General features: G+C 42.7%; 1 protein-coding gene across 3 annotated transcripts; it reads right to left on the bottom strand.

Moving 5' to 3' along the window:
• Positions 1-12743: 12743 nt before the first annotated feature.
• Positions 12744-26452, bottom strand: DCDC2B (doublecortin domain containing 2B). Of its 3 annotated transcripts, XM_030219648.1 has the most exons (10): positions 26120-26452; positions 23566-23623; positions 21151-21227; positions 19021-19152; positions 18639-18785; positions 17201-17240; positions 16445-16625; positions 16211-16314; positions 14800-14878; positions 12744-12777 (listed from the first exon to the last, which is right to left on the bottom strand). In XM_030219648.1, exons 1-9 carry the CDS (start codon positions 26395-26397, stop codon positions 14801-14803), a joined length of 1095 nt encoding a protein of 364 aa, XP_030075508.1. In that variant the 5' UTR covers positions 26398-26452; the 3' UTR covers positions 12744-12777; position 14800. The 3 variants fall into 3 exon arrangements, with proteins under 3 accessions (XP_030075508.1, XP_030075510.1, XP_030075509.1); XM_030219649.1 differs by lacking the exon at positions 12744-12777 and having other exon boundaries at positions 14802-15023; XM_030219650.1 differs by lacking the exons at positions 12744-12777; positions 18639-18785 and having other exon boundaries at positions 13764-14878.
• Between the last annotated feature and the right edge of the window lie 403 nt (positions 26453-26855).

The raw sequence follows: 26855 nt of genomic DNA, 5'->3' as shown, positions 1-26855 counted from the left end.
ATGCGGAAATGGATGGGGAGCCAATGAAGTGACGAAGACAGGGCTAATATGAGCATAGCGACACTGGTGGAATATAAGTCGTGCAGCAGAATTTGGAATGGATTGAAGGAGAGAGATATGGCTTACTGGGGGAAACCTGTGAGAAGCAAGTTATAAGTACGTAAGTGTTGCCATACTGGGACAGACCAAAGGTCCATCAAGCCTAGCATCCTGTTTCCAACAGTGGCCAATCTAGGTTACAAGTACCTGGCAAGAACCCAAAACAGTACAATACATTTTAAACTGCTTATCCTAGAACTAAACAGTTTATTTGCCCCAAGTTCATCTTAATAATGGCTTATGGATTTTTCTTTTAGAAAGCTAGCCAAACCTTTTTTTTTTTTTTAAACCCTTCTAAGCTAACCTCTTTTATCACATTCTCAGGCAACGAATTCCACAGTTTAATTACACGATGAGAGAAGAAATATTTTCTCTGATTTGTTTTAAATTTACTACTTTGTAGCTTCATTGCCTTCTAGTCCTAGTATTTTTGGAAAGCGTAAACAGACGCTTCACATCTACCTGTTCAACTCCACTCATTATTTTATATTTCAACTTTTTTATTATGTAAAATCATTGCAATACAATATAAACTTCAAGCATAGTATACACACAATTTGTCTCTCTCATTGCTCTATTTCAAAACAAGAGTTACATTTGACAACTTTAAGGTACTTTGATCCCCTTTTCCTACTTCCCTCCCACCCTCTTACCCCTCTTCCCTCCCTCCCCCCTCTCATCTCTATCTCTAGTCCCCCCCCCCAAAATTATTCCATGTTATACTCCACTCACTGTATTTATTATCTATTATTTTATGTTAAGGTGTTGACAATGAGGCTTCGTCCTCTCTGGGTCATTTTATCTAAGTAGCATCCCCATATTTTAAGGAATCGAATTTTCTTTTTGCAATGCCCTTTAGCCTCTTTTGCTTCCCATACCAGTAATTGATGTACTCGGTTGCGCCAATGCCAAAAAGTTGGTGGATTGGCTGCAGTCCAATATTGCATAATACATTTCTTCGCTACAAGACATAATTTTCGATATAACATTATTTTATCAGCATTCAGTCTCGATTGTGACTCTTTCATATCTAGTACTAACTGCATTGGGTTCATTTCTACTCCTCTGCTCAATATACAAGACAGAAAGTTAGCTATTTGTCTCCAGTAGCGCTGTATTATGTTTCAACGATTTTTATTGATGATAATAAACAGCATGAACATCATCAGTATATTCAAACACTTTGTAAGCATAGACACAGGTCACAGTTGCATACATACATCGTAACTGCATCATCAATATTTTCTAATATCTTTTTCTCCCCCCCCCTCCCCTGTTTAGTTTAAAGCATTTTTATTGAGTATACTTCAAAATAGTACAACACTTAATCCAATTGTTCATCAATTCCTATCTTAATGCTATCAACAATAGGCTAACATAAACTAGTTTATCAACGGTCCTCTTTCCCCCCCCCCTCCCTACCTCCCCTCTCCCCCCTCCCCCATTCCCTTAACATACCTTCTGTTGGTTCAAAGATTCTATCCTCAAGCATACCTTAGTCTCAATCTTATTGACCAAAGCTTAGGTTTATCCCTTTCCTCCCTCCCAACCCCCCCCCCCCCCCTTGTTGCATGGTTCCTCCTTATCTCGACCTATCTTCTCCATTTCCCCATGGCAGCCCATTAAGCACTTGACTTCTTGCTTTCGGTGAGATCAAATTTATGTACTGTCCCCACACCGTCAAAAACCGTGCTTGTCGTTTTGGTGTCACTCTCGCCCCTCTCGCTTCCCATAACATCAATTGATGCATTCTATTTCGCCAGTACCAGTAAGAAGGGGGGGTGTCCAGTATCCAATGATTCATAATACACTTTTTCCCCACTATACAGGATTTGCTCAGGAACATTCTTTCTCCCTGTGTCCCTATTCCCCATTGTTCAGGTCCACTCAGCAGCATTCTTTCAAACGTAATTAGAATTGGACATCCTGTAACCTCCCTTACAAACTGGCCTATTCTCCTCCAAAATGCCTTTATGGTCGCACATTGCCATATACAGTGTGTTAAATTTGCACCGCCCTGCCCACATTTTAGGCACCCATCCGTTTCTGTCACCCGTGCATGAAATGCCCTTCTGGGAGAGAGGTATGCCCTATGTATTATTCTATAATGACATTCTTGCAACTCTGCACTATGTATCACCTTCTGCATACCCCTCACTGATTGTTGTAAGTGGTATTCAGAGATATTCCTATGGCTTTCAGTTCCCCACTTCATCGCCACCTCAATTACCCTCCTCCGTGGTAGCCCTTTCTCCAGCTCTCTAACAAACCAAGATACAGAGACCTGTCCCAACGCATCCCCTTCCAAAAATTCCCTCAGCTTAATCTCAAAGCTTTGAGTTAGTCCTTCCTTTGGGATGCTAAGTATGTAATGGGCGAGCTGATGGTAAGCCAATATCCCCAGTGACCCCCCTGAACACTTACATTGAAAGTCAACTATGGAAATCACAGTATTATCGTCTCTGAGAAAGCTACCCAATAGTTCCACCCCTTGACCTTGAAGCGCACGAAACACTGCGTTGTCACTGCCCGGTGTAAAATCCTTATTCCCAACTAGAGGTAATAGTCTGCTAGCCGTTGGATCCTGGCCCCACCTTTGTACCAGTTCCCGCCACACTTGCCATAGCGGTCCCAGCAACATACTATCTTTAGCTTTTTCCGGTAGTTGCCCTTTCCTTCTAACATGAAGTAGGTAATTCAGGTGCCAAGGATGGAAGTATGCCCTCTCTAGATTCACATCCGTGTAGGTGTTTGTATCAAGGACAGTAGCGCTGTATTAATACACATCCCCAAAGCGCATGGTATATAGTGTTGTCATATCTATTACATTTCAAACAAAGAGTTGTCTCAATACCCCCAGACTTATATAATTGAACTTGGGTAAAGTAAGCTCTATGAAGCACCCTATATGCACATTCCCTGTATTCTGCACCTCCTATTATGCGTGGAATATCTTTTATCTGTGTAACAATATCCCAGGATTCCAATTCCCGCCCCACGTCCTTTTCCCATTTCTGTCGCAACTGGGTCAGTTCCTTCCCAGGAGCCAAGTCCCATATCTTCTGATATATATGAGATATAGATGGAGCATGTTCAGTAATCTCATCAAAAAAATTCTGTATTTTATTTCCTAGTTTGTCCCTCAGTGCTTCTTTATTTAATGTTTGTATGTAATGTTTAAGTTGACAGTGCGCGTATCTGTCACCCCATCCCTGCACCCCCTGTGCCAATATGGGAGAAAATGTGGGAGAGAGGTTCTGGAAGCAAAATTTAGGCTCTTAGGTAGAAAGCTGAAATCCAGATCCTCCAGGGTAGCATTTTCTGAAATGCTACCTGTGCCACGCGCAGGGCCCAAGAGACAGGCAGAGCTCCAGAGTCTCAATGCGTGGATGAGACGATGGTGCAGGGAGGAGGGCTTTAGATTTGTTAGGAACTGGGCAACATTCTGGGGAAGGGGGAGCCTATTCCGAAAGGATGGGCTCCATCTTAACCAGAGTGGGACCAGGCTGCTGGCATCGGCGTTTAAGAAGGAGATAGAGCAGCTTTTAAACTAGAAATGGGGGGAAGGCCGACAGTCGCTCAAAAGAGCATGGTTCGGGATAAGGTATCATTCAAAGATATCACCATAACAGGGAAGATAGAGTATCCTGATAGTGAGGTTGCAAAAGAGATTGTAGTAGATCGGGTATCTTTAAATAACAATAAAAATCAGACAAAAGATTGCCAATTAATACTGTCAAGTACTAAGCATGATGTACTTAGGAACAACAAACATAGTTTGAAATGTCTATATGCGAATGCCAGGAGCCTAAGAAATAAGATGGGGGAGTTAGAATATATTGCACTAAATGAAAAATTAGATATAATAGGCATCTCTGAGACTTGGTGGAAGGAGGATAACCAGTGGGACACTGTCATACCGGGGTACAAATTATATCGTAGTGATAGGGTGAATCGGATTGGTGGAGGGGTAGCATTGTATATTAACGAGAGCCTTGAATCAAATAGATTGAAAATTCTGCAGGAAGCAAAACACTCCTTGGAATCACTGTGGATTGAAATTCCATGTGCAAAGGGGAAAAGGATAGTGATAGGAGTGTACTACCGTCCGCCTGGCCAGGACGAACAGACGGATGCGGAAATGTTAAAGGAAATCAGGGACGCAAACAAACTGGGCAACACAATAATAATGGGGGATTTCAATTACCCGCATATAGACTGGGTTAATGTAACATCTGTACACGCAAGGGACATAAGATTTCTTGATGAAATCAAGGACAGCTTCATGGAACAGCTAGTTCAGGAGCCGACAAGAGAAGGAAAAATACTAGACTTAGTCCTTAGTGGTGCTCATGATCTAGTGCAGGGGGTAACGATACGAGGGCCGCTTGATAACAGTGATCATAATATGATCGGTTTTGATATTCGCATTGAAGGAAGTGAAACTAGGAAATCAAGTACGCTAGCGTTTAACTATAGAAAAGGTGATTACGACAAAATGAGAAAAATGGTGAAAAAAAGACTGAAAGGAGCAGCTCGCAGAGTAAAAAACTTGCATCAGGCGTGGATGCTGTTTAAAAACACCATCCTGGAGGTTCAGGACAAATATATTCCACGTATTAGAAAAAAGGGAAAAAAGACTAAACGTCAGCCGGCGTGGCTAAACAGTAAGATAAAGGAAATCATTAGAGCCAAAAAACAATCCTTCAGAAAGTGGAGAAGAGAACCAACTGAAAGTAACAGGATAGATCATAAGGAATGCCAAGCCAAATGCAAAGCGGAGATAAGGAGGGCAAAAAAGGACTTTGAGAAGAAATTAGCGTTGGAAGCAAAAATACATAGTAAAAACTTTTTTAGATACATTAAAAGCAGGAAACCGGCCAAAGAGTCGGTTGGGCCGCTGGACGAAAATGGTGTTAAAGGGGCGATCAAGGAGGACAAAGCCGTAGCGGAGAAATTAAATGAATTCTTTGCTTCGGTCTTCACCGAGGAGGATTTGGGGGGGACACCGGTGCCGGAAAGAATATTTGAAGCGGGGGAGTCGGAGAAACTAAACAAATTCTCTGTAACCTTGGAGGATGTAATGGGTCAGTTCAGCAAGCTGAAGAGTAGTAAATCACCGGGACCTGATGGTATTCATCCCAGAGTATTAATAGAACTAAAAAAAGGAACTTGCGGAGCTACTGTTAGAAATATGCAATCTGTCCCTAAAATCGAGTGTAATACCGGAAGACTGGAGGGTAGCCAATGTTACTCCGATTTTTAAGAAAGGTTCCAGAGGAGATCCGGGAAATTATAGACCGGTGAGTCTGACGTCGGTGCCGGGCAAGATGGTGGAGGCTATTATTAAGAATAAAATTGCAGAGCATATACAAAAACATGGACTGATGAGACAAAGTCAGCACGGATTTAGTGAAGGGAAGTCTTGCCTCACCAATCTAATGCATTTTTTTGAGGGGGTAAGCAAACATGTGGACAATGGGGAGCCGGTTGATATTGTATATCTGGATTTTCAGAAGGCGTTTGACAAAGTGCCGCACGAAAGACTCCTGAAGAAATTGCAGAGTCATGGAATCGGAGGTAGGGTATTATTATGGATTAAGAACTGGTTGAAAGATAGGAAGCAGAGAGTAGGATTGCGTGGCCAGTATTCTCAGTGGAGGAGGGTAGTTAGTGGGGTCCCGCAGGGGTCTGTGCTGGGTCCGTTGCTTTTTAATGTATTTATAAATGACCTAGAGATGGGAATAACTAGTGAGGTAATTAAATTCGCCGATGACACAAAATTATTCAGGGTCGTCAAGTCGCAGGAGGAATGTGAACGATTACAGGAGGACCTTGCGAGACTGGGAGAATGGGCGTGCAAGTGGCAGATGAAGTTCAATGTTGACAAGTGCAAAGTGATGCATGTGGGTAAGAGGAACCCGAATTATAGCTACGTCTTGCAAGGTTCCGCGTTAGGAGTTACGGATCAAGAAAGGGATCTGGGTGTCGTCGTCGATGATACGCTGAAACCTTCTGCTCAGTGTGCTGCTGCGGCTAGGAAAGCGAATAGAATGTTGGGTGTTATTAGGAAGGGTATGGAGTCCAGGTGTGCGGATGTTATAATGCCGTTGTATCGCTCCATGGTGCGACCGCACCTGGAGTATTGTGTTCAGTACTGGTCTCCGTATCTCAAAAAAGATATAGTAGAATTGGAAAAGGTACAGCGAAGGGCGACGAAAATGATAGTGGGGATGGGACGACTTTCCTATGAAGAGAGGCTGAGAAGGCTAGGGCTTTTCAGCTTGGAGAAGAGACGGCTGAGGGGAGATATGATAGAAGTGTATAAAATAATGAGTGGAATGGATCGGGTGGATGTGAAGCGACTGTTCACGCTATCCAAAAATACTAGGACTAGAGGGCATGAGTTGAAGCTACAGTGTGGTAAATTTAAAACGAATCGGAGAAAATTTTTCTTCACCCAACGTGTAATTAGACTCTGGAATTCATTGCCGGAGAACGTGGTACGGGCGGTTAGCTTGACGGAGTTTAAAAAGGGGTTAGATAGATTCCTAAAGGACAAGTCCATAGACCGCTATTAAATGGACTGGAAAAATTCCTCATTTTTAGGTATAACTTGTCTGGAATGTTTTTACGTTTGGGGAGCGTGCCAGGTGCCCTTGACCTGGATTGGCCACTGTCGGTGACAGGATGCTGGGCTAGATGGACCTTTGGTCTTTCCCAGTATGGCACTACTTATGTACTTATGTAATATCTGCGATAGCGGTTTTATATTTCCATTCTCTCCCAATACATCTGCTAAACACCTCACTCCTTGTTGTTCCCATCTGTCAAAAGTGCCATTCTCCAGCCCCGGCGTAAATGTCGGATTGCCCTTGATATTTAGGAATTCAGTTGTTTTCGGATCCCCTCCTAGTAATGTCCCTATAAATCTCCATGCTTCTCTGATGGGCGTAAGCAGAACACTTTGCCTAAATCTATGTGGGATTTCATTTTTCTGTAAATGAATTAGTGTTATATAATGGTATGGACTAAAAAGCGCCTCTTCCATCTCAAGAGGAGTGTGTACCGAGGATCGTGTTATCCAATCTCTCACCTGACGTAGGAGGCATGCCATATTGTAATATTTAATGTTGGGAATTCCCAAGCCCCCTTGTCTCCATCCTCCCATCACATATTTCTGTTGCATCCTAGCTCGCTTCCTGGCCCAACAAAATCTGAACATTAAACGGTTCAATTGTTTTATATCTTTCTGCAGCAACGCTATGGGCAGAGTCTGTAGTGCATAGAGCCATCTCGGCAGTATCACCATTTTAATAAGACAAATCCTCCCCATCAATGACAGTGTCAGGGTGCCCCATGAGTCCAGTTGTTGTGACGTTTGTTCCAACAATTTTATAACATTTAAATTATATATCTCTCTCGGTTTAGATGGCAACAAAATACCCAGATATGTAAAATATTTATTCGCCCGTTTCAAAGGGAGCCCACCCGGCCACAAGTTTTGGGTATCTAAATTTATCGCAAGAGCTTCCGACTTATCTATGTTTAATTTGAAGCCCGAGTAATCTCCATATTCTTAAAATATCTCCAAGAGATTGTCCAGTGTTTCCTGCGGCTTCGTTATTATCATTAACAGATCATCTGCGAACGCTGCTAGTTTGAATTCCTGGTTTCTGATTTGCACTCCAGGGATCGCTGCACATCCGTGTATGTCTCTAATTAGAGGATCTAACTGAAGCGCAAAAAGCAGTGGCGATAAAGGGCACCCCTGCCTGGTCCCCCTACTAATCTGTATTTCCCCTGACACGTTACCGTTTACCAGCACTTGTGCTCTGGGTGAACAGTATAGAGCTTTGATCGCCTGCACAAAACTGCCATGAAACCCATATTTCTCTAGCACCGAGTATAGAAAGGGCCACTCCACTCTGTCAAATGCTTTTTCTGCATCAAAGCTAATCATTAAAGCTTGTTCGTTGGAGTGACCCAATCCCTCCAAGGCTGTCAATATGCCTCTCATGTTCTTGGCAATTGATCTGCCTTGTACAAATCCCACCTGCGCCTCATGAATAAGGTGAGGTAATACCCTACCCAATCTATTTGCAAGAATTTTTGCAAACAATTTTGCTTCTTGGTTTAGCAGGGAAATAGGTCTATAAGAAGTTACCAGCTTATCGTCTCGTTTAGGTTTGGGAAACACTACTATTCGGGCCATGTTTAAATGATCGGGCATCTTACCCCTTTCTATCCATTCATTAAACAGCTTGGCCAGGATAGGTACAATCGAGTCCCCCATCAACTTATAAAATTCTGCTTTATAGCCATCCGGGCCTGGAGCTTTACCAGATTTACTCTGAGCTATGGCCCAGGAGACCTCATCCTCATCAATCTTAGCATTCAATCGATTACAGTCATTACTCTGTAGTTTTGGGGTTTGAATACCATTCAAGTATATCTCTCCCTGGAGTCCCTCCGAGTCTGATGCCTTATATAGGTTTTGGTAATATGTTTGGAAGGCTAACCGAATTTCTTGGTTGGTATGTAAAAGTTTCCCCTCTTCACTTTTAATAGTTGTTATGTTTCTAGAAGCGTTTTTGGATGCAATAAGTCGAGCTAGATATTTACCTCCTTTGTTCCCATGTCTATATAGTTGGAATCGATAATAAGCCTGTGACTTCACTTCTCTATCGTGTAACAGTGAATTTAGTGTCGTTTGCAATACCATAATCTCTTGTCTGGTTTGATTATCTGGGTTCAGGCCATACTGTCTGTTCAGTTTATTTAGTTGTTTTTCCAGTCTCATAATTTCTCTATCTCTTGTACGTTTATATTGCGTAACATAGCTTATAATTTCGCCTCTCAAAACTGCCTTCGCAGCTTCCCAATAGTTAGTGGTTCCTTCAACTGAGCCCTCATTAAAATGTTGATACTCTGCCCACTTTGCGTGTAAGTATTCCCCAAATCGTGTGTCTTTTAGTAAATAAGTAGGAAATGTCCAACTTTTCAACTTTTCTTCCTCCCCACCTCCATTCCATTTCATTCTAACTATCGAATGGTCTGATATGACACACGGATCTATGTGTGCCTCTGTGATGGTTGTTAATAGCGTACTGGACGCAAGCAAGTAATCAATTCTAGACGAGGAGCCATGCGCTCGGGATTGGTGTGTGTATTCTTTGTCTATTGGATGAAGGGTCCGCCAGACATCAATTAAGTCAAGCGTTATGCAAAAGTCCGGTAAGCCCCTAGTACTTATCCGTCTAATATCTGCTGGAGGGTGTGATCTATCCAATATAGGATCCCAAGTCATGTTAAAGTCTCCTCCCAGCAGTATGGGTAATGTTTCTAGTTGAATGATCTGCTTTAGCAATTTCTTATAAAACTTTAAATCTATAACGTTAGGAGCATAGGCACTGCCCAGGATTATTTTTTGTCTGTTTATTGTAACTATGCAAAGAATAAATCTTCCTTCCGGGTCTTTTATTATTTTATGTACCTGGGCTGCTATTCCCTTTCTAAAAAGAATTGCCACCCCTCCTTTACGTCCCAGTGCCGCAGAAGCCACACAGTCAGCCACCCACCATTTGGCCAATTTAGTATGCTCCACGTCCGACAAATGCGTTTCTTGAAGCATCACAATATCTGTACCAATACATTTAAGATGTCTTAGTATCTTTGATCTTTTGATTGGGGAGTGTATACCCCCCACATTCCAAGATGCTACCTTAATCTATGTCCTTTCGTTCTAGCCGTTCTATCTCCTGATTCTCCATGACACCTGAGAGAGGCCAGCCCAGCCTCCAGCCTCTCTCTTTTAAATTCTTTTGATTTCTTAATTTACCATGACCTCTTACATGATTTCCCCTTAACATATTTTTACTCCACATCTCTATCAGTCCTACAGTGCTTGTTTGAGTACCATTCCCCTCCCCAACCCTACCTTCTTGTTTAGTCCTTTCCATTTCCCCGACCCATATCTGCCTTATTATTCTTCGCTGCCCCTCCCCTCCCTGAAGTCTTCCCCCTCTATCCCCTTCCCCAATTCTCCCAGTCCCTATGGAACTAATCACGTTTAACCCCCCTCCTTCCAGTCACCCCCTTATTCATTACCTATCCTCTCGATAATTATACCCCTTCTTAATGCCCCTGCTTCCATGCTACCATTTCCCATTGATAAGTCCTAGTCTCTTAACATTTATAACATTCCTCCTAAATATGCAATCACAATCTTTAAGCAAACCCAATCTTGTATCACCTTATATATCTATGTTATCAATAAGAAGCTAAAGTTTTTCTTAGGAATATCCACTCATTATTTTATAGACTTCTATCATATCTCCTCTCAGCCGTCTTTTCTCCAAGCTGAAGAGCCCTAGCCACTTTAGCTTTTCCTCATAGGGAAGTCGTCCCACCCCCTTCATCATTTTCGTCACCCTTCTCTGTACCTTTTCTAATTGCACTATATCTTTTTTGAGATGTGGTGACCAGAATTGCACACAATATTCGAGGTGTAGTCACACCATGGAGTGATACAAACGCATTATAACATCATCATTTTTGTTTTTCATTCCTTTTCTAATAATACCTAACATTTTATTTGCTTTCTTAGTCACCACCGCCGCACACTGAGCAGAGGGTTTCAGTGTATCATCAACGATGACACCTAGATCCTTTCCCGGTTGGTGACTCCTAATGTCGAACCTTGCGTTATGTAGCTATAGTTTGGGTTCCTCTTTCCCACATGCATCACTTTGCACTTGCTCACATTAAACGTCATCTGCCATTTAGACACCCACTCTTGTAAGGTTCTCTTATAATTTTTCACAATCCTCTTGTGATTTAGCAACTTTGAATAACTTTTGTGTCATCAGCAAATGTAATTACCTCACTAGTTACTCCCATCTCTAGATCATTTATAAATATGTTAAAAAGCAGCGGTCCCAACACAGACCCCTGAGGAACCCCACTATCTTCCCTTCTCCATTGAGAATACTGACCATTTAACCCTACTCTCTGTTTTCTATCTTTTAACCAGTTTTTAATCCACAATAGAACACTACCTCCTATCCCATGACTCTCCAGTTTCCTCTGTAATATGTTATGAGGTACTTTGTCAAATGCCTTCTGACAATCCAGATACACAATATCAACCGGCTCACCTTTATCCACATGTTTGTTCACCCCTTCAAAGAAATGTAGTAGATTGATGAGGCAAGATTTCCCTTGACTAAATCAATGTTGGCTTTGTCTCATTAATCCATGCTGATGTATATGCTCTGGAATCTTGTTCTTCATAATAGCCTCTACCATTTTGCCTAGCACCAATGTCGGGCTCACCGGTCTATAAATTTCCCATGTCACTTCTGGAACCCTTTTTAAAAAATTGGCGTTACATTGGCCCCTCCAATCTTCCAGTACCATGCTTGATTTAAAGATATCTCTCTATATAAAAGGCACCACCATCGTTCTAAATGAAGCCTCCAGCCGGAAGTGTGAAGGGGGAGAGATATCCGGTTTCCTCATGAGTGTCTGCCCCGCCCTCGCTCTCTCTGTAACACAAACAGCGAAGGAAAACACAGCAAAGCACGAAATCAAATTGCTCTCTCTGTAACAGTGAAGGACTCAGAGGGGGGAGGGGAGAGAGGGCAGAAGCCCTCACTATCTCTGTAACACAAACACAGCACAGCAGGAAACTTAACACTGAAGGACTCCTAGGGGGGAGGGGACAGAGAGCAGAGGGGAAGGGAGAGAGGGCAGAGGGCAGGGACACACACACTCCCACATGCACACAGAAGAAAACCTTGCTAGCCCCCGTTTCATTTGCCTTAGAAACGGTTTTTTTTTACTAGTATTACATATTACTAACAATAGTTCTGCAAGTTCACTTTTTCAGTTCTATCAGTACTGTACTACACCGCCCTAGATAATTGTCTGCCTGATGCTGGGGCCCACATGGGTGACCGGGTCCACGCAGAGTAGCGGGTGTGGCTCTGTGCAGACCGGATGGACCATGCAGGTCTTTATCTGCCTTCATTTCAAGTTTTATTAGAATTTACTATCTCGCTTAATATACAAGTACATCTGAGCGGCTTATAATCTAGAGAGAGAGAGAGAGGAAAGAATAAGATGAGGAGGGGGGAGTAGACATGATGAATAGGATGAAGGGGAATTTACTGAGGTGCCGCTGCTTTTCCCTCTCTGTATGATCTGAAATCTTTAGAGATGCAGACAGGCAGGAAAAAGGGGCTGAAATTTCTGTAAACACAAGTGTATATGGAAAAAAGGCAAAGCACAACACAGTTCTTTATCTTTTCCATTTTCATACTGCAAACGTTTATTACATTCTTTAAAAAATTTGTTTCTCACCTAATGACCTTTGTATACTAAATATTGCATATGACAATAACCTTTACAACATTCTGTTAATTATAGAATCAGTAACACCTTTGATATGCATGTTCTATTGTTGCATTATTTTAATGTTATAATGTTTTCAGCTTTAAAATTAATAAAAAATACTTGGACAGTATCAACTTCAGTTGAATCAGGGTCAAAATAATACATCAAAGAAAACATTAAGAACAGTGGAATATAAGTCGTCTATCTCTATACCACTATCTGTCTCTGTATCCTCTTGGGGGGGGGGGGGGGGAAGAGGTTGAACAGCATCTGTTCCTTCTACGACAGGGAATAAAACTTAAGGTTATGTGTGATGGGCGACAGAATAGGGCAGAACCAGGCAGCAGAATGTTTGATCTGCTCCTCAGAATTTTTTTACAGTGCCTCTGTCTGACCTCTGTGAGCTTCATGTAGCTCTGCAATGCCATAAAAAGAAAAAAAAACCCCTCTAAAGCAGTGGTTCCCAAACCTGGTCCTAGCTAGTTAGATTTTCAGGATATCCAGATTGAATATTCATGAAAGATATTTGCATTGTGGATATCCTGAAAACCTGAGCGGCTGGGGTGCCTCCACGACCATCTGCTCCTGGGCTGGTTAGTACAATAAACCTGGTTAAATCGCTTTGAATATAGACCTGTTGATTTTTAGCACTCTGGCTTGTAAAAGCACTTCTAGCTGTTACAAATTCTTCTAAAAGGCAGACAAAACTGTATTCAGTAACAGAAAATGACATAATTTAACACAAACAGCATTTTGTCTAGAAAATCTCTGGTCGAAGTACACAAAGCACAAAACTGCTCGTCAGGACGCAGCAGCCGGAACAAGCTTCTTGCTTCAGGTATTTATGTGGTTGACACCCTGAACGTTTTCCTTATGTTTTTCAATATGGAGACAGTGGTTTCCATGTATCGTAAGCAGGATCTGATTTATAGATTAAAGAGATCTTTCTTCCATTTGCAATAAATAGAAACAAAACAAAAAAAAAAGTAAGATGATAGTCTTAATACATTTGATGAGCTTTCGAAGGTAACCCTTGTTCAGATCAGAAATGAGCAAATGATGACATATATCAGGGGGGAAGGTATATTCTGATATATCTGTCTTAGGTGAGTCTCTTCATAAAGGCAGTTAATAACCAATAAGTAAATATGTCATCATTTGCTCATTTCTAATCTGAAGAAGGGTTACCTTAGAAAGCTCATCACAAAAATGTATTGTTAGTCCAATAAAAAAGGAATCATCTTCTTTTCTTTTCTTTTTGTTTTACTTGTATTTATTACCTTTAAAGGTGGACTAACATGGCTACCACACCACTTCCTTCATTTGCAAACTGATTCTTAAAGTTCTGTTGAAGACTGCCAGAACCACTGAAAATAATGTGGAGAGGGGGGGTGGGTGTGTGGAAAGGGAGGGTTCCGACGACAGCGGCTGAAATTTCTAGAGCTTTTTGAGGAAATTGCAACTTCAAATTGACATAAGTGGGTCTTGTAATCTGATTCTGTGGAATTATTGCTTTATGAATGTTTTGAGCTCTAAGGTCGAGGCTCTTTATTTTGAGATAAACCAATTTTTAAAAATCCATGTGTTAGAATAGCAGAAGTTACATGCTGATGACTGCTTTTTATTTATTTATTTATTTTAACAAGCCTTACATCTTGTAAAAGTAACACAGAGTTAGAAATTTGTTTTAAACAAAACGTTTTCCACAATACGAACATCAATATTATTAATCTCTTTCTTAGACCTCAAAAATAGGGGTCGTTTCATAAAGATAAGGAGATCACATGCAAAATCATAAAGGAATCGGCCTAACTCAAATTCACTTTCTTAATATATTAATCAGCTGTTAAAATATTCACTGGGATCCACTGGAGAGCCTTTTTTGATCCAAGAAACTTTTAAGTTGCTCAGGCTCAAAGAAAACATATTTAACATTCAGATATTTTACAATACATTTACATGGATAAGACAAGAGAAATGACGCTCCCATTGCCCTAGTTTCCTCTCGAAGTGCAAGGAATAATTTCCTCCTGTCCTGAGTATTTTTTGTCACATCCAGGTATATCCAAACCCGGGATCCACAAAAGATGTTCTTGGAATTTTTAAAATACAGTTTTAATATAGCACTGAGATCTTGTTCAAAAACTAACGATATGATCAAAGTTTGACGCTGAGTAACCACTGAAAAAGATAGTTCCAGAAACATTGAAAGATCTTGTATTTCTTGTTCACTCCCTCCACTGCTTTTTAATCTTTTTTGTAATGTTAAAAAGATTATAAAAATTATAAACAAAAAAGCACCTTATTTATATTTACGCTGGTGGCTTTGTCTAGTCCATGACATTACTCCCTCCTCATCCGCCACAGTTTCTGCCTCTCTCTAGAGCAAGAGAAAGAAAAGCTTAAGCTCAGCTTCCAGCAGGGTCTAGAAGTTCAGTGTTTAATAGTACAGGACTGAATGAGCCCCAGGTACAAAAATTAAGATGGGCCCCCTATAACACCGCCTCTCCCAAGGTAAACAACCCCTGCAATAAACACAAACCAGACATAGAAAAGCTATCAAAGTACTAGAAATAGAAACTGAAATGCAAGATCAGAAATACAAAGCTGACATATTACAATTAGTACATTCAGAAAAACAATACTTTTCTCCCCCTTTGTTATCTGAGTATTGCTTTGGTCCCACACGTTCTTTTCTGTTTTCTCTGTTGTTTAGCTCTCTTTACAGAGTCTCCTCTATGTCCACCATCCATCTTCCCTCTGATCCTTGATCTGTCCTATCCAGCATCTCTCCTCTGTGTTCTAGTCCCCAGCCTCCCTCCTCCCATGTTAAACATCTGCCCTCTCAGTGTTCCTATCCTCCCCTCATATTAAGCATCTTTTCCTCTGTATCCCTATCTTTCTATTTCTAGTATCTCCTCTCTGTGTCTTTGTCTCTATGCTTCCTCCATGCCCAGCATTTCTTCTCTGTGTTCCTGTCCCTTCTCATGTCATTTCTCCCCTCTCTTCCCTTTCTCTTGCATCCCCCATCCTGGGACCACTTGCTTTGTCACCCTAACTCTCCTCCCACTGTGGTCTGGCATCTCTCTCTCTCTCCCTCCCTCCATTAGTCCAGCATATCACCCCTCCCCCCAGTCCAGTCTCTCCCATTTCCCAGTATTCCTCCCCCTCTCTTGGTCTCTCTTTTTCTTCCCTCTGCTCTGCTTCCCCCCCCAGGTCCAGTATCTCTTCCCCCCTCCCAGTCTAGAGTCTTTTCCTCTCCCCCTCCCCTCCTGCAAGAGTCTGGTATGATATCTCTCCCTTCTCCCTCCCATGGGTCCAGTGCCTGTCTTTAGCCCCCTGCCCCTGTGGACCTCCAAACTTGTGACAGCAGTGGCAGCAATGTAAACCAGTAGCCTCCAGCTGGCCCCACCAGGGCAATTCCTGTGCCATGTCCTGCCTTTTCTGATGTAACTTCCTGTGGGTGAGAAGTGGCACAGGACAGACCCTGGCGGGGCTGGCTGGAGGTTACCAGTTTACATTTCTGCAGTTGCTGATGTGATTTTGGAGGTCTGCAGGGGGCGGGATGGCTAGTGACAGACCCCAGACCCACAGAAGGGTGAAAGGGGAAGAGATGCCGGACAGAAGGCAATACTGGAATTTTTGCCAGGCTCATTCATTGGTAGCTATGTCCTGAGCACAGACCGTTCCATATCCCTGCCAGAAGAACTACCTGATCGAGCGGTAACTCCACACATGTGTCTTCATCGTCCATGACTTCCTGAGCGCCTTCCAGCTCCCTCCTTGATGCTCTCACTTTGAAAATACTTTCCTGTTCTGTGAGGGAGAGAAGCAGGATCAGTCATTAACTGGGACACCAGCCCCGAGAACATTGTCTGTAATTAAATGTATTTACTTGTAAGATTGCCATTCTGAAAGGGCGAAGTAACAGCAGGGCATCACTTACCCTTCTTGGCACCATTCTGGGATATCCTGTTCAGCTTTCTGCTCCTGTATACGTGGACAGGTTTTGCGTAGAAGACAGAGGTTTCTTCTTTGCCTGGACTCTTCCTGCCCATGGTCAGCGGGGAAGTCTGGGCTTGAGTCTTCTCTGAGGCACCAGTGGAATGCACCCTACGACTGTCCATCTGAAAATACATTTTAAGGAGCAGCTGATAGGAGAAGACACTGAGGAGTCCTTTTACAAAGGTGTGCTAGCATTTTTAGTGCATGCTAAAAAAAAAAAAGCACACTCTAAATATTTATTTGTGGGATACAAATGCAATAAATAAATATTTCTATGGGAGTCTCTAGCGTTTAGTGTGCAATAAAACAGATACCACGTCTTTGTAAAAGACCCCATGAGTATACTATCATCTGTTATTCTCAATCTCTTTTAGAAAACCTCTGCTCCTGCCTGGAACAATGCAGAACAAATTCTAATTCCCAGTATTTCTAAGACCATGACACAGGTCAGTCAGGAAGGGCATTGTCTACCAAAAGGACATTTACCAGATGAAGCGGCTCAATTAATGCAGAATCCAATGGTTCCATCCTGAGACACACTATACAGTTCGCCAAACTAAGGAGAACAGAAAATGTTCAGGCAAAATGGGAAAAATCCCAATAAATAAATAAAAAAGAGAAGCTGAAACACCTGCTGCAATTCAGGTCCTCCCTCAAAGGCAGCAGAGATCCTTCCTGCTTCATTTTCTCTACCTACCCCTTCCTTGCAGGTCCCATGTTTGCTCCATGCCTCAGTCCTGCAACAAAAAGTATAATTTCCTTAAGACAGTATCCTGCCAGAACTGAGCTAAAGGTGGAACAATATCCCCTGTTTAGGTGTTTCTCCCAAAGCACTGATGAGCTGTGTCTTTCACACAACTTTGTTAACACAGTCTCTCCCTCCCCCCCCCCCTTCACAGCACTGTTGCAGTGTAACCTGCGAAGCTCTTGTATACCCAGGCAAGGTGTAATTAAATGCCTAGCACCCACCTGAGGTTAATCCTGCGGCCACCTGGAGGGTCTGTCCCCCGCACTGCTCAGGCCCACCTGCACCTAGGCATGCGCTCTACACTAACACCATCCTCCCACCAACTGGGTCCCACTGCCTCTTGGTGAGTCTCCCACTCACAAGTTATTCCCCAGTGATTTCTAAGGACACTGGGGCCACACTCTCAGACCCAAAACACAAACTATTAGGATTCTTAGTCCAGGACAACAGAGCTAATAAACTAATAGGTTTATTATCAGAAAAATAGAACAGTGAACGATATAAAACAGGTGGAAAAACAACAAGCAATAACAGGTAACTGAGTAAGGATCAATATTAAAGTTATCTAAACACTTTGTTACTATTTGGGGAGTTTCAGGAAAATAATTGCTCACAGGTCTTGAACAGGGTCTCAGGGCAGAGATGTTTACCTTCTGCATTCCCTAGCCGAGACTGGGGAAAATCCAGTACCTTCTGGCTGGATTTTAAACTCCAGAGTCAAACAGAGCCCAGAGCATTAACTTTTGAAAGAATCTGGCCAATAGAAGGGCAGGATACGTAAACAGTCTTCTCTACAACAGCCTTAAAACACAGAACAAACTGGTGGTTGGGAGGCGGGGATAGTGCTGGGCAGACTTATATGGTCTGTGCCCTGAAGAACACAGGTACAAATCAAAGTAGGGTATACACAAAAATTAGCACATATGAGTTATCTTGTTGGGCAGACTGGATGGACCGTGCAGGTCTTTTTCTGCCATCATCTAGTATGTTACTATGTCACCTGCTGTTCAAACAGGAGAAATCGACTGCATGAAAATATTACAATTCACAGGCTTGAAAACCCCCTGTTTCGCCACATAAGGTCATTTTGTTTTGACATTACAAAGGGCGTGGTTGCTCCTAAAATCTATTAATATAGTAATGATGAGTTTCTTGTGTAGCACAAAAGGATAAGCGCTGCATGCGTCTGGTAGCGCTATACAAATGTTAATAATAATTATAAAAGAATTGAATAAAGTTGGTCTAATATACAGAGATCAGTTTATATTTTAGTTTGTTAATCATCATTTCTGCACAAACACATCTGAAGCCCTGAGACTGACTGGCTTTGCTGTTGTGTAGGTCTCAGTAGACTTGTGTCTTTTGGAGTCATATGTCCCTTACCTACCGAAACATATTTTGGGAGGGCGTCTTGGCCACCCAGAGGTCCACATATGGTAGGGCTTTGTACTTTTCTGCTCCTGTGGCCACGTAGTATCCTCCATTCCTAAGCTCCTCACCACTGGCTACCTGTATGCCATCTGGAGTGCAAAGCCTGCCAGGAGGGGAGAAAGATAAGTGACTACATGTTAAAACCTATTCTTTCCACTTCAGCAGTCTGCAGAGCCCCTGCAGGACAAGTCTCAGCTCAGAGGCTCTGGGATAACCTTACTGATGTGGACGAGGAAGGAACGTGCATGGGATGGAAACAGAAGATCAGATGCAGTGACATACAATGGCAGATCTGCTAGGAATGAGGACACTCACACTGGGTCGCTTTATGTACTCACCTGCGTACAGCACCAGTCTGCAGGTTAGCTCTCTCACTCAGCAGGCTCAGTATCAGCTCCCATTGCTGCAGCATACCTTCAGAGAGCAGCAGTCGAAAAGGAGGGCTAAGCAGGTCCCCATTTCGGAAAACACTTCAAAAGTGCACAGGAAATAACACACACAAAAGAAAGCCCTTCAGAAACACGTGTACTATTCCTCCAAACTGTTTTCATCCCTGATCTTCCTGGAGGCTGGGAGACAAGGGCTGTCACAACAAAAGTGAAGCAATTGTGGGTAAAATCAGGTATGGGCAGGAGAGAGTGGGACACACTTCACATTCAGAGCCAGTGCTGCACAGTGGCAGGTAGTGGATTTCCCAGTTTGTACCTAATGTAGGTTCCTCTCTTTAGAGCTACCCTCTTTCCTTTATAGCACTGCAGAGATTGTCCTATAATTTAGATGGGTCACACCAGCTCACATCTAGAGTTCTGAACAATGCACATAAATGACAAAGTTGTATAATTTATGCACAAAAGTGTGTCCCGCCCATGTGAACACCATCTTCAATGCATTTAATAGAGTTGCCCACCCCTGAGTTATGTTCCACCACCCATACTCACCAGCACGGACACTGCTTTGATCTTGTCTTCTTCTCTACTGCCCATTCTCGGTTCTTCCCCTGTCTAACCATTTTATCTGTTAACTTTCTAACTTAATTACCCTCCTTCACAGTCTCATCCAATCACCTTTGGTACCACTTGTGGTTTTCATTTTGTAAATTTATCATTTGTGCATCGGTTACAGTTTATTAATTTTGCTATACCTTTTAACCTTACATAAGAACAAAGTGGTTTACAAATCAATTTAAAAAAGGAATGCCAAATAATTGCACAACACAATCATACTTAAAACAGTAAAAATTACCCATAATTACAATTCTGAAACGTGCCACCTAAACTGTGCATGTTACTAACTGTTTTTGGTGAAATATATTCACACAATCATTTATGCCCATGTATGACTCCAGGATGATTTTTTTTTTTTTTGCCCAAGTGAAGACTATTGTAACGTGGCCATGTTGGGTTTTATGCTCAGTTATGGGACTGGAGGAGTAGCCTAAAGGTTAGTGCAGCAGCCTGAGAACCAGGTTTGATTCTCTTGTGACTCTAGGCAAGTCTCTTAACCCTCCATTGCCCTGTACATGCTTTTATTGTAACCACAGCAAGGCAATATATCAAATGCCATTGCTGTTCCCTGTCCCTATTAAAGTTGGCTGGATGTTTCCTCTTGTGTTGTTTTGATTTCTTCTGGGATCCTCTATTCTTGTCCTAGTTCACATTATCTGCCATTCAAAGCAGGTAGCCGTCTAAAACTTTCTTACAAGTGCATTCATTCTGCATCCTGAGTGTCTTCTCCTCTCATCTTGGAACGTCATTCATCTGGTAAGTCACTCTTATCTGTACCCTTCTTCCCCACTGCCAGTTCCAGGCTCTGCCCCTTCCATCTTGCTGTGCTGTATGCCTGCATAACCCCTGCTTGTGGCTGGAGAAAGACTTCATGAGTTGGTACATCTTGCTCCATCTCTGTCCCTATTCAATTCCATGCTAAACCCCCCCCCCCCCCCCGCCTTTTTTAGATTGCTTTTACATCTTATTAGTCTGTTTAATTCCCATGTTGTTTTCATCATTCCCACAATAAAATAAACTCCCTCTTCTTTTATTTGTCCTGTTGGTCTGGAATAGATTATAAGCTCTGTTGAGCAGGGACTGTCTCTTATGTGTTTGTGGACAGCCCTATGTGTGTCTAGTAGTGTTATAGAAATGACAAGTAGCAGTAAGTTGAAACCTAAAATCAAAGTAATTACAGAACAGCATCTAAATATTGCTCAAGGATATAAATGCATAAAGGAAGGGGCTCAGATAACAGTGCCTAACGTTTGCAGTATAGCTGCAGATTGTCCTGGGGTGGGGGGCAGGACTTTATAAAACCTCATCTGCACCAGACCCAAAACAGAAGTAACTTTGTGCTGGAGTTTTCAGTTCACATGGACATTGTGTTGCATTTATGAAAGAAAAGCCTGTGTGCCTTCTCGCCCGGTCATAAAATTACCCACTTTCCTCCTCCCCACAGAAGACAGACGAGTTTCTCACTGGATAACGTAGGGTACGTGGATGCTCTTCCTCCATCCAGCAGAGACGTTCAGCTTCCAATTCACAGCTGGTCTGGCCTAAAATCACAGATAGAAACACCCCAGTCCCAGGTCAGCGACTTGCTCCTTCCAAAGCTCTCCTGAAGCCCTCACACCAGCTGCCATTCAGAAAGGCCCAGATTAGTTTTTCTGGAAGAGTGCAGGGGTCTTGGAAGAGCAGAGAAGATGTGCTGTATAGACACAGTCACAAAACCTCATTATAAAAGCAGGAAGCAGTGGGATAGCCAGTGTGAAAGAGAGGGGAACAGCAGACTTTCTGTATCCAGCTGTGGATGCCAGCATGAAAACCTAGAATTACAGACAGACTGAGCATCCCAGGGCTCACTAGTACCATTTCTGAATTGCAATCTTCGACTTCCTGCTGCTGGGAAAGAACAGTGCAAAGCAGCAAAAACCAAAAGCCAGAGGGGAGTCCCACATGCGACTGTCCACAGCAGAGCTCATGAAAAGCAAATGGAAATCTTTGATTAAAAAGGGGTCATTTCCAGCTGGGTTTTATTTAATACATATATTAAGCACCAGTATAGGTCCAGTCAGTGGTGCTGAATCTTTGAGTTATATGGTTGCATTGCTTATTAGGTGTTTCACTGGTATTATGCTGACATTGTATTATATCTGTTATTTGAATATTCTTCCTATTATGGTATTGTTTGTATGGTAAAATGAAATCTGGATTTTAATTGTCTGTCAGTGGTTGGAATATGGGGTATTTCCTGTGTTGAGATGATTGGTCTTGAGTGCATGAACTTTCCTATCAATTATGGATGCCCAATGTTTATAGGTTTTATGTATCATTTGTATTTTTTGTTTATTGGTATATCATAAACCGTCTTGGTTTGACTACAAGGAAAACAGTACATCAAGTGAAATAAATGATTCTATCCACGTTTACCTCATTTATTTATGTTTAGATTTTGGCCATGTTTACTATTTTTATAATGTTAACAAAATTGTAAGTTTTATGTTAAATGGAACCTGCTGGGCACCGCCTTGGGTGAATCTGTTCATAGAGGCGGTTAATAAATCCTGTAACTCAAACGGTGACTGTAGTTACGCTTCCTATTCAGCAGGCCTTTCACAGCTATCCTTCACTCTGTTTGTCCTCTGCTCCTTTAACATACAGATAGGACCAGGCTGTTTGATGTATTTTCAGCCTGAGACTATCCATGTGAAGGGCAGGACTAGAAACCAGATGCTAACGGGGTGGATATTCAGCTGGCAGCAGGGACTGGCATTGAGCATCTGGGTTTATGCTAGCCCTTATGTGGTTAAGTGTGTTATTCAGTACTAAACTGCCTAAGCGACGCTGCATAAAGATAGGACTGACTTTTATGCAATTTGATTTGGCCGCTTAACGTAGACGGTTAAGTGATAAATATTGACTCTTAACCGCATAAGTACTGATGCCACCCCTGGACCACACACAAAATAGCTGGTTTGAGTGTAGTGGCCTGTGGTGATATTCACCAGAACTAACTAGTCAAGTGTTGCCGAGTACCAGCGGACAGGCCTGCACAAGTGATTTAACGAATCGGAGAAAATTTTTCTTCACCCAACGTGTAATTAGACTCTGGAATTCGTTGCCGGAGAACGTGGTACGGGCGGTTAGCTTGACGGAGTTTAAAAAGGGGTTAGATAGATTCCTAAAGGACAAGTCCATAGACCGCTATTAAATGGACTTGGAAAAATTCCGCATTTTTAGGTATAACTTGTCTGGAATGTTTTTACGTTTGGGGAGCGTGCCAGGTGCCCTTGACCTGGATTGGCCACTGTCGGTGACAGGATGCTGGGCTAGATGGACCTTTGGTCTTTCCCAGTATGGCACTACTTATGTACTTATGTACTTATTTCTCACCAGTTAATATTGACTCTCTATAGCTTTTGTAAGTGCAAACGCCTAGATGTTAGAATAAAGCATAACCTGGTGTTGGCGCATCTATCTATCTGAGGAACGGAAGAATCCAGTTATGGATTCACCCCGCAGTGGCTGAAAACAGAGTGGAGTTATGTTTACTAGCTGCAAATTAATGGGTAACTCTGAAAATTAAGACCAGAGTTTAACAGAAGCAAAAACATACCTACACGCTTTAAACCTAAGTGGTGAAAGGAAGAGAGATTAAGAACCAGTGAGGGGATCACCAAGTAGTGGGTGGGACTCCCTCTGCTTTTGATGTGAATCCTGAAACATGTTTTTCAACTCAGGAGTCAATCCGGGTAAGGAAAGGCCCCACATTCATTCATCCTATTTTCAAGCATAGCACAAGTTCCATCTTCCTTTTGGACACTGTAGATGTAGGGAGAGGGGAAGAAGCACTAAGCAGAGACTGTTTAGGGTCCCTCTCCACACCAGGCTCACCTGGATGCCTTCATTTTTCCTGTTCCTTTCAGGGAGTCTCATGCCTGCATTCAAGTTGCTGCAAAGAAAAGAAAGAGAATGCAGAAGTGCTGTTGGCATCGGCTGGATTGCAGCACATGGGCAGGTCTCTCTGTACACAGTTCCTCACAGTAACATAGACTGAAATGGTCCATCCCAGAACATCCAAGCCTGCTTTTCAGACCTTTAGCCAGCTGTGCACAAAATACTCCCCCTCCAATATATCCTACTCCAGAAGACCCACCTGCACAAAGCCTGCATGCCACCCAGATTTCCCAGAAATACAGCCCCCCTCCACACTTGCAAATGTTTTGTCCTATCAATACATATGTCATCAAAGAATAGCTAGAAACAGAATTTAAGCAGCATCTTCACTTTGAATTAATTCATTGTGCCTACCTATGCACTCCCTGCCACACATCACAGCTCTCCCCGCACTCCAGTCAGCATGGACCTCAAATCTGGCCACTCCAGCCACAAACCACAGCTCTTCCTGCACTCCAGTAAGCATGGAGCTCAAATCTGGCCACTGATCAATGGGTGAGACGCCTCCCCTGCCTCCAGGGCCCAAGTGGTGGAAGCCTGGGCTCAGAATCAAAGCCAGATCCTCTACGTGGTACTGGGGAACCGGACCAGAATGCACCTTTATACTTAGGTCAATTGTTTAAAAAGAGCTCATTTTCCAAAGACCACAGGGGTATGCGCTGCTGCTACAATGAGCCCTAGTAGCACACGGGAAATTACATGTGAATGTGTACACGTGTGCTATGCATCTGCTGCCCACCCAGCTCCACCCAACCAATGCCCCCAGCAACACCTGTGCACAGATCACACAGATGGATGTGCGTTCTTAAGGTCCACCTACTTTGTATTTACAGAAACTTGCATGCAGGTAAACAACAGCCAACTTTAGGCATGGGAAATGCATTATAAAATTCATTTTCATAGGCTATCTAAATAGTTAAGACAAGCAAATATCCCTCGTCTCAGTCCTCACCAATACAGAGGACAGCTCATCAGTGAGAATCCTGTACCTTTCTAAGGGACACACTTACATATTTGTAATATTTTCTCTGAAAAAATTCAAAGGCCATGAAGTTACGTAGCAGTACATTTAAAACAAATCAGAGAAAACATTTTCTTTCACCTAATGAATAATTAAGCTCTTTAACTTGTTGCCAGAGGATGTGGTAAAGCCAGGTAATGTAGCTGGATTTGAAAAAGATTTGGAGAAGTTCCTGGAGGAAAAATCCATAAACTGCTATCAAGGTAGACCTGAGGAAAGCTACTTATCCCTGGGGGTTGGTAGCATGGAATCCTGCCAGGTACCTGTGACCTGGACTGGTTACTGTTGGAAGCAGGATACTGAGAAAGATGGACCATTGGTCACTGTTGGAAGCAGGATGCTGGGATAGATGGGCCTTGGGTCTGAATCAAGTATAGCAATTCTAATGTTCACTCTATTGTGTACCATACTCATTTCTTTCCCATGATCCAGTATGGGACGTGCCAGCCCTTTAGAAACTGCAAACTATTTATTTTCCCCTAATCTACACAATGAATATTCGTGAAATCTATTTGCATACAGTGGAACTAGTCTATGCATAACTGGGTTCTTCCCAGACGGAGTGTGTGCCACGCAGGAGAGAAAGGAGCTGCCATTACAGCAGGAGGGGGAAGTTGATCTTGTCTGGAACGAGAGTCTGCTATTACACTGCCTAGCCAGATGCAGAAGGTGCTGAGGCGGCCACTGGCCCTCTAGAGCCACTGAGGCTGCAGACCCCAGGAAGAAGAAGAGGCCTACTGCACTGGGTGGTTGAAAAGACTGCTAACATCGTGGAGCCATGGAGGCCACTGACACTAGGCAATGAAGGAGACGGCTGGCACTCCCTTCTTTCCTCTAAAGGGAGCTGAACAGAAGAGACTAGAAAAATGCAAGCCTTTCTGGCAAAGGGAAAACACTTGAGTTCAGTTTGTCTCTTTTATAATAATGCTAAAATGTATCAGAGTAAATAATTGGTTACAATAAAAATTATTTTATCTCAGTATTACAGAAAATTGAATTATTATTTATATCAGTCCAAATTTCAGTATAAGGAAAATAAAATCAATCTCTCGGAATCTGTCAGATTTTGACCTAGTACAAAAAGTAATTAATCTTCCCGTTTTTGCCATAACATCACCCTATCCAGGGGGAAGGGGTGAGACAGCGGGAGTTGCAGGACATTTAACCCCGTTTTATATTCTCAGCCTTAGCCCATGGCCCAAATCTGTGACACAGTCAATGTTTAGACGGAAAGAAATCTAGGGACTTCCAGCAAATAACAGCACCCAGAGGCTCCTTACAGATTACACAGCACACAGCCAGCTCTGGTAAATATGAGGGAAACCAGAAATATACGGACACCTCCCACTAGCTCCAGAAGTGGGATGGAGCATCTTTCTGGAACCCTCGGAGACTCCTTGTGGTTTGTATCGAACAACAACACACTTGTCAGATAAATGGAGCTAAAAGATATAAAGTATTTTTACACACCCAAATTTTTGGAACTTTTCAAACCCAGCAGCCACATAGCAGCTGCCATTCTGCAATGCATCCAACTGGGTGACGCGGTGACCTTGCTGCGGGGTGTAGATGTACCTCACTGCTGTGGGTGCCTGGATTGTTGTAGTCACTTCATTCAGGAAGGCTTCAAATGTCAGGAACTGCCGCTGATTCACCACAACCCTTCGTCCATTGTGGAAGGGGTCCCCATTCCGAAAAAGCACCACATTCTTGGCCTGAGGGGCCAGGTCCCCTCTGCTGGAACTCATTCTGCCCCTCCTGCACAGCACGAAGTAAGCTGGCAAGCTGGACTGTTGTGTTTCTCCTCCGAGCAGAAACCTCAATGACTGCTGTTTCCATAGCTGCAGCAATAGTCATGTGGGCTGTACCCAGGTCACTCCCTCATGTTAAGTAATTAAACACCATGTGAAACACTTCATGCTCTTTGAGTTGTGTTCCCCTGCAGAGTGGGATGTCAGCAAGGAAAAGGGTCAGTACAGAAGAGGTGGAAGAGAGCAGACATACCATAGCTGTTCATATTCACAGTCCTGAATTTTCTGATTCATTCTCATCTAAACATGGAAATGGCCCAGTGTCAACAGGTAAACAAACAGTGGAGACAAAACAAAATGTCCAAACCAGCACGTGTGTGATCAAAATATTTAAAATTATACTTTATTAAAATGACCCAGGACCCCACATGGGCCGTGTTTTAACCTAATAGCCT

The sequence above is a fragment of the Microcaecilia unicolor genome, chromosome 11 (genome assembly GCF_901765095.1).
Source record: "Microcaecilia unicolor chromosome 11, aMicUni1.1, whole genome shotgun sequence".
In the NCBI taxonomy this organism is placed as follows: Eukaryota; Metazoa; Chordata; class Amphibia; order Gymnophiona; family Siphonopidae; genus Microcaecilia; species Microcaecilia unicolor.
The sequence above is the reverse complement of the archived record's forward strand: the minus strand, read 5'-3'. Positions and strand labels throughout refer to the sequence as shown.

Bases quoted from the DNA above. Each gene is read 5' to 3' on its own strand.
- DCDC2B (XM_030219648.1), bottom strand. From the start codon at position 26,397: ATGAGTTCCAGCAGAGGGGACCTGGCCCCTCAGGCCAAGAATGTGGTG. The intron at 21,228-23,565 runs GTGAGCCTGGTG...CTGTGATTTTAG, and splicing joins GGAAAAATGAAGGCATCCAG to GCCAGACCAGCTGTGAATTG. The intron at 14,879-16,210 runs GTAGTTCTTCTG...CTCTTGCTCTAG, and splicing joins TGGAGTTACCGCTCGATCAG to AGAGAGGCAGAAACTGTGGC.